The sequence below is a fragment of the Homarus americanus genome, unplaced genomic scaffold (assembly GCF_018991925.1).
Source record: "Homarus americanus isolate GMGI-L3 unplaced genomic scaffold, GMGI_Hamer_2.0 scaffold54679, whole genome shotgun sequence".
NCBI classification, from domain to species: domain Eukaryota; kingdom Metazoa; phylum Arthropoda; class Malacostraca; order Decapoda; family Nephropidae; genus Homarus; species Homarus americanus.
In genome coordinates, this window is record NW_024722701.1 from 2001461 (window position 1) to 2008960 (window position 7500).

A 7500-nucleotide genomic window follows, 5' to 3' on the forward strand; every position below is an offset into this window, starting at 1 on the left:
TTTAACCCTTTAGAATGATGATTTAACCCCTTTAGAATGATGATTTAACCCCTTTAGAATGATGATCTAACCCCTTTAGAATGACGATTTAACCCCTTTAGAATGATGATTTAACCCTTTGAGAATGATGATTTAACCCTTTAGAATGATGATTTAACCCCTTTAGAATGACGATTTAACCCCTTTAGAATGACAGATAAAGCAATAAATTGATAAAAATATACAACAAATTCAATAAAAAATCAAAGTAAATAAACGATAACAAAAAAAATAATGATAAATAATAATCCTCGATAAATTAAATAATCTAGACATAGAGAGAAATAAATAAGGAAAAAATCAATAAAATAAGAAAATGAGAAAAAATAAATAAAGAAAATAAGTGATGATTCAGGTAAAATTCCCAACAAACAAAAGATTAATTATACACAGGTAAACTTGAGGTATTGTAACTTTCTGTCTATATTTATAAGGTTACGTGGCCTTGTAGATGACTTCCTATTGGTCAGTTTCTTATGGCATCCGGGGTTCCTATTGGCCAGCATACACGCGTCTTGATTGGTCGAAGGAGGTCAGTGTCTCCCAAGATGGTGATGTGGGATTGGTTAAGAAATGCCCCTCCCTCCTTTCTCATTGGTTGGGCTTTTTGTGGAGGGTCCAATCAGCTCAGACAACACCGTAGTGACTGGTTATTGTGGAGATGAAGAGATTAGGAGGGAGGAGGAGGAGGAGGGAGGGAGGAGGAGGAGGAGGAGGAGGAGGAGGAGGAGGAGGAGGAGGGAGGAGGAGGAGGAGGGAGGAGGAGGAGGAGGAGGGAGGAGGAGGAGGAGGAGGAGGAGGAGGGAGGAGGAGGAGGAGGAGATTCTTTTCTTCTTCTTTTTTTTTTTTTTTTTTTTTTTCTTTTTCTTTTCTTCCTCCTTCCTTCTTTCCTTCCTCCCCTCTCACACCCCCACCCACATTCCATACCTACCACAAAAGGAGGAGGGAGAAGGAAGGAGAAGGTAGGTAAAGGTCACGAGGAGGGAGAGAAGGGAGGAAGGAGAGGTGTCAAAATGAAGGAAGAGGGAGTAAGGAATGAAGAGGATGAAGAAAGGAAGGATGGAAGGAAGGGTGCTGAAATGAAGGACGGGAGGGAGGGAGGGAGTGAAGGAGGGAGGGGAAGGAGAGGGAGGGAAGGAGGAGGGAGTCAGAGTTACGTGGGGGCATCATGTTACATACTGTCAACACAACAATGGCCGCCCTCCATGTTGGTACAAACTGCCGCCACCTGTTGTTTGTGTACACCTGTTTACCTGTCGTCTACCTGTCTGTTTACCTGTTCGTCTACCTATCCATCTACCTGTCTGTCCACCTATCCAACTACCTGTCCATCTACCCATTTGTCTACCATTCTGTCTACCTGTCCAATTAACTGTCAGCCATTTATCCACCTGTCCAATCGCTATGTACACTACGGATTATTTCTGGTGCATATTGCGTGTCTTATCTCGTGATTTTTCCGCGTAATTAGATAATGGTTTCGTGTGTGTGTGTGTGTGTGTGTGTGTGTGTGTGTGTGTGTGTGTGTGTGTGTGTTCTCCAAAATCTCAGGCAAAACCTCCATATAACGAACTAACTTCTTACATAAAGTCCATATAAAGAGGTTTCAAATAACAGAAGAAATATAAATTACAATAAACATGACTAAGAAAATAAATGAATAATTACGTAAATAAATAATTGAAAAAAAAATATGAAAAATATATTAATTAGCAGGTGTTCCCAGGTAATTGTCCCATGAAGAATTAAATTATATTAAGTATAAATTAACACGAATTAAATAATCAGAAAACAATTTATTAAATTTTATTAAATATTAATTTTTTAATATTATAAATAAATTAATACGAAATAAAAACGATAAATATAAATACATAAAAATAAACAGAAGATTGTTTAATTATTTTAGAAACATTAAAAAGTAAAAAATTAGATTAAATCTAAAATTTTAGAAAAGCTAAAAAAAACGGAGAAATTTTTATCTCTTTAAAAACTGGAGAAGTGAACAAGTACATTCCTAAGATGCCAGTTTTTGCCTGAGAGGTAAGGCGAGAGGCCAACCTCCTACCCCCGAGGCCAACCGCCGCTGCCCTATACCTGGGGCTTCAGCAGGTAGCCGCCACCCCGCCACCCAAACACCCCATTTAACCACCCTATCGCCACCCAACCATCCTAACGCCACCCAACCACCCCTTCAACCACCCCCTCAACCACCACACATACCTGGGCGCCCACTAGTGGTTAAAGGGATAATGAGTTATTACCTGAGATTGTGCCCTCATACCCACAATAATGCCCTCATACCCACAATAATGCCCTCATACCCACAATAATGCCCTCCATACCCACAATAATGCCCTCCTTACCCACAATAATGCCTCCTTACCACAATCAATGCCCTCATTACCCACAATAATGCCCTCCTTACCCACAATAATGCCCTCATACCCACAATAATACCCTCATGCCCACAATAGGCCCCTTACCCACAATAATACCCTCATGCCCACAATAATGCCCTCATACCCACAATAATACCCTCATGCCCACAATAATGCCCTCTATACCCGTCTATCTCAAGCTGTTTGTGCTATGATAACCACTACTATAATTAATCTCTTCCGTGTAACATAATTACCTTTACTAATTAATTACCTTTTCAAGTGTATATAACAGGTACTTATGTTGGAAAAAGTCAAAGCTTGTTATCTTTTTAATATTCCCTTCGAAATGTTGGTAATTTATTTAAGTTTTGTCTAATTTAATCTAGTGTTTCCTTTATTTGTTTAAATTAATTAATCTGTAATTATGAATTTGAATTATCAGCGCCATAAATAAAAGGTTTAATAAACTTCTTAATTGTTTTTTTACTAAATTTAATTACTGTATATCATTTAATTTATAACCATCAACTATATTTAATTATCACGTTAGAAAAATAATTCGATTTTTTATAGTTTCTGTTGGTTTTCACAGACACAGGAACCCGACCGGTTCTTATGACTGAAAAAACCACATAGGAATTTTATAAAATTCAGACGTAAATTATTTGTCTTACGTGGATAATTAAATATAGTTGATGGTTATAAATTAAATGATATACAGTAATTTAAATAGTAGGAATACAATTAATATTTATTTAGGTGTACTTTATGCGGCCTTATCAATTGTCTTTTCAGTTGGACCAAGATTCCTTATCTTTACGGGTATGGTGGACCCCTTATACTGGCTCACCCTCTTCTGTGGATCTTTAGAATGGATCATCATGTGCGTGGTGGGGTCCTCAGCTTAGTGTGGATTAAATACGTGGGGTCCTCAGCTTAATGTGGATCAAATTCGTGGGGTCCTCAGCTTAATGTGGATCAAATTCGTGGGGTCCTCAGCTTAGTGTGGATTATATACGTGGGGTCCTAAGCAATGTGGATCAAATTCGTGGGGTCCTCAGCAATGTTGGATTAAATACGTGGGGTCCTAAGCTTAATGTGGATAAAATTCGTGGGGTCCTCAGCTTAGTGTGGATTAAATACGTGGGGTCCTAAGCTTAATGTGGATCAAATTCGTGGGGTCCTCAGCTTAGTGTGGCTTAAATTGGTGGGGTCCTCAGCTTAATGTGGATCAAATACGTGGGATCCTCAGCAGGTGTGGATTAAATTCGTGGGGTCCTCAGCAGTGTGGCTTAAATTAATCCTCACTGAATCTAATCCACTCTACACCCTCCCGCGCCCCCATTCTCTGATCAAAAAAAAACTAACCTAATCCTAACCAACTTGAAATATAGTGGAATATAATAGTTACGTGATTTAAAGTAACAATGATACACATATAATAGTTACGTGATTTAAAGTAACAATGATACACAGGTGCTAATGAGTCAGGTGTTTATCTAAGGCTTCAGGTGTGTGGACAGGTGCGTGAGTCATTAGTGAAAAACACCTGGAACTATATTAGGATTTAAAGTTACGTAAATGAGTTGATAATGTTCCGTAAACTAAAACTGTCAGTAACAGTAACAGTAAGAACAGAAGCACCATTAATAACACCATCAATAACACCATCAAAAACGCCATCAAAAACACCATAATACCATCAATAACACCATAACACCATGAATAACACCATAGCACCATGAATATTACCATAACACCATGAATAATACCATAACACCATGAATAACACCATAACACCATGAATAATACCATAACACCATGAATAACACCATAACACCATCAATAACACCATACACCATAACACCATGAATAACACGATAACGCCATCAATAACACCATAACACCATGAATAACACCATAACACCATGAATAACACCATAACATGAATAATACCATAACACCATGAATAATACCATAAAACTATGAATAACACCATAACACCATCATAACACCATAACACCATCAATAACACCAACACTATAACACCATGTAAGATAACGCCATCAATAACACCATAACACCATGAATAACACCATAACACCATGAATAACACCATTACACCATGAATATTACCATAACACCACGAATAACACCATAACACCATCAATAACACCATTACACCATCAATACCCATAACGCCATCAATAACACCATCAATCACACCGTCAATCACACCATCAATAACAGGTACTTACACTGGGTATGTTATCAGCGGAACAAACTCCTTCAGATAAGAGCCGGTCACGTATCTCCCAGGCGAAGATTGAGGCATTCTCTGAACTGGGATCCTGGTTACCGCCGTGGCCACCTGAGGTTTGGAACCCCTGATTGCGCGGCTGATGGAGCCTGTCTCATAGTACCTGTAGCCGGATGGAGAGAAGGGTATTATTATTATTATTATATTATAAGTAGCAGCCTTGCAGCATTCACACATGGAGTCAAGATCGTTGAACTACCTGATGCGTATCCCTGAGATCCGACCTCCACCTTTGGAAGAAGCAATCAGTGTCAAGTTCATTCCCAAACTAGTGAAACACATCTTAACCCCAGTAGAAAGAACACTTCGCACTTCCACCAAGACTGGGAGGATGGGACTAACTAATCCAGAGGAGATTGCTGACTCTGAACATCAAAATCACTTAAGCTCACGGCAGCCCTCACTGACCACATAATAGCCCAGAATGCAACAGGGGTGACACCAGCGAAGTTATTAAGATCCGTAGATCCATTACAACAGATCGGCAGCACTGCCAATGACATGTTGCTTATTGCTGCAGGTTCCAGAAAATCTGACAAAAAAAGAACCATAGCGCAGGAGGTGGGCCTCGAACTGGTTAACTACGTTACCGATAGGCAAATGGTTTCAGCCTTAACAAACAAGAATTTACAGATGCCATTGCTCTAAGGTACGGTTGGCCAGTAGATGGTTTGCCTCCCAATGGTGTGTGGTGCTATTCTATGATGGCGATCACGCCATGGTTTGCAGAAGGGGGCTTATATGCATGAGGCATGACGAGGTAAGGGATCTCACAGCAAATATGTTGAAGGAAACCTGCCGGGACGTCATGGTAGAACCGACCCTTCCACTGGATGGCGAGATCCTCCAACACAGGACTTCAAACACATCTAACGAGCCTGTGGACGTCAGTGCTCGAGGATTCTGGACGGGACAGCGAGCCTTCTTCGACATCAGGATTTTATCCCAGGGCCGTTTGTCACCGTAACCTAGCTCTCGATGCTGCACATAGGAGGAACGAGAACGACAAGAGAAGGGCATGGGGAGAGAATTCAAAATGTCGATCACAGCTTACCCGCTAGTGTTCACAACCTCTGTGGATGGGCCCGCGCAAGATGTTTTTACGCCAGACTCGCGGAGCTGATTCCGAACAGAAGCAGCAGCGCCCAGAAGTTATGTCACAGCTGGATGAGATGTCGACTGTCTTTCTTTCTCCTTCGGTCGGCTTTTGCTCTGCCTCAGGGGAACGAGAGTTTGCCTCACCCGTCAACTGCATATCGACTATGAGGCTACAGTCGAATGCCGCATCGATCTGCGGCTCAACTAATTTACACAGATAGGATATTTATGTATTAGGATATTTAATATATGTAAATAAATGGTGGGAAGGTGGCTATTGGAGGCTGAGGCATGTTTTAAAAAAAAAAAAAAAAAGTAGTAGTAGTAGTAGTAGTGGTAGTAATTGAGATATTATTATTATGATGGTCGTTGTTGTTGTTCATATTTTTTTTTCTTATTGTTGTTTTTGTATCTGTTGTTGTTTCTTTGTTCTTCACCTTCCTCCTGCCCTTCATCATTCTTCTCTTCTCTACCTCCTTCTCCTCTCTCATCCTCCTCCTCTTTACTCTCCTCTTCCACCCCCACCAACCCTCTCACCCACCACCACTACCACCTGTTCTCACCTGCCGAGAATTTTGGAGACACAACCGTTGGAGACTTGGAGAATTCTGGAGATATCACAAGGTCTGGCCCCGGAGTGAGCAAGTTCGATGATTTTCTGCCGGGTAGTGTCAGGCAATGGTCTGCCGGATACAAAGACGCCTCCCAGTTGGTTCACGCCGCTGTGACCTGTGGAGAGAGGTCAAGAGGTTTAGTACTGTAATTGTGGGGTTGTGTAGGGTTGTAATTGTGGGGTTGTAGGGTTGTAATTGTTGGGTTGTAATTGTGGGGTTGTGTAGGGTTGTAATTGTAGGGTTGTAATTGGGGGATGTAATTGTGTGTGTAGTTGTAATTGTGGGGTTATGTAGGGTTGTAATTGTAGGGTTGTAATTGTGGGGTTATGTAGGGTTGTAATTGTAGGGTTGTAATTGTGTGGAAATAATTGGTTGTAAAAGTGGAGACATAAAATAATAGAATAAATATTGTTACCATAGAAAATAATCCATTATTTCCTTACACATTATTAATCTCTTTAAAATCCTATTAAATTGACCCCATAAGATGATCAAATCCCATATGGTATACTTAATCCCTCTGGTAGGATAGTGGAAGTACGTCCTTCACCTATCCACCTATCCTATTATCCACTTCACGTGAGGGTCTGGGCGTGGATTATTTAACATCAAGGTGCTGTGATCTATCCTATGCCTAATGCCTATCCATGTGTATTTGGTTATTGGGATATAGGATAGGTTAGGATTATTATGCGAGAGGTAGGCCTACTATCCTTAAAGGTAGGCCTACTATCTTTAAAAATGAGCCTACTATCATAAGGTAGGCCTACTATCCTAAGGCCTACTATCCTAAAGGTAGGCCTACTATCCCTAAAGGTAGGTCTACTATTCTTAAGGTAGGTCTACTATCCTAAATGTAGGCCTACTATCCTTAAAGTGAGTCTACTATCATGAGTAGGACTACTATCCTTAAAGGTAGGCCTACTATCCTTAAAGGCCTACTATCTAGGGGCTATCCCTTAAAAGGTAGGCCTACTATCCTTAAATAGGTCTATCATAAAGGTAGGCCTACTATTCTTAAAGGTAGGCCTACTATTCTTAAAGG

General features: G+C 40.5%; 1 protein-coding gene across 1 annotated transcript in view; it reads right to left on the minus strand.

The window, feature by feature from the left end:
* Positions 1-7500, minus strand: part of LOC121863102 (paired box protein Pax-6-like) — a 47520-nt gene that overhangs the window by 31980 nt on the left and 8040 nt on the right. The window contains 3 exon segments of the mRNA XM_042361601.1: positions 4678-4770; positions 4773-4846; positions 6405-6570. Coding sequence (XP_042217535.1) covers positions 4678-4770; positions 4773-4846; positions 6405-6570 — 333 coding nt within the window.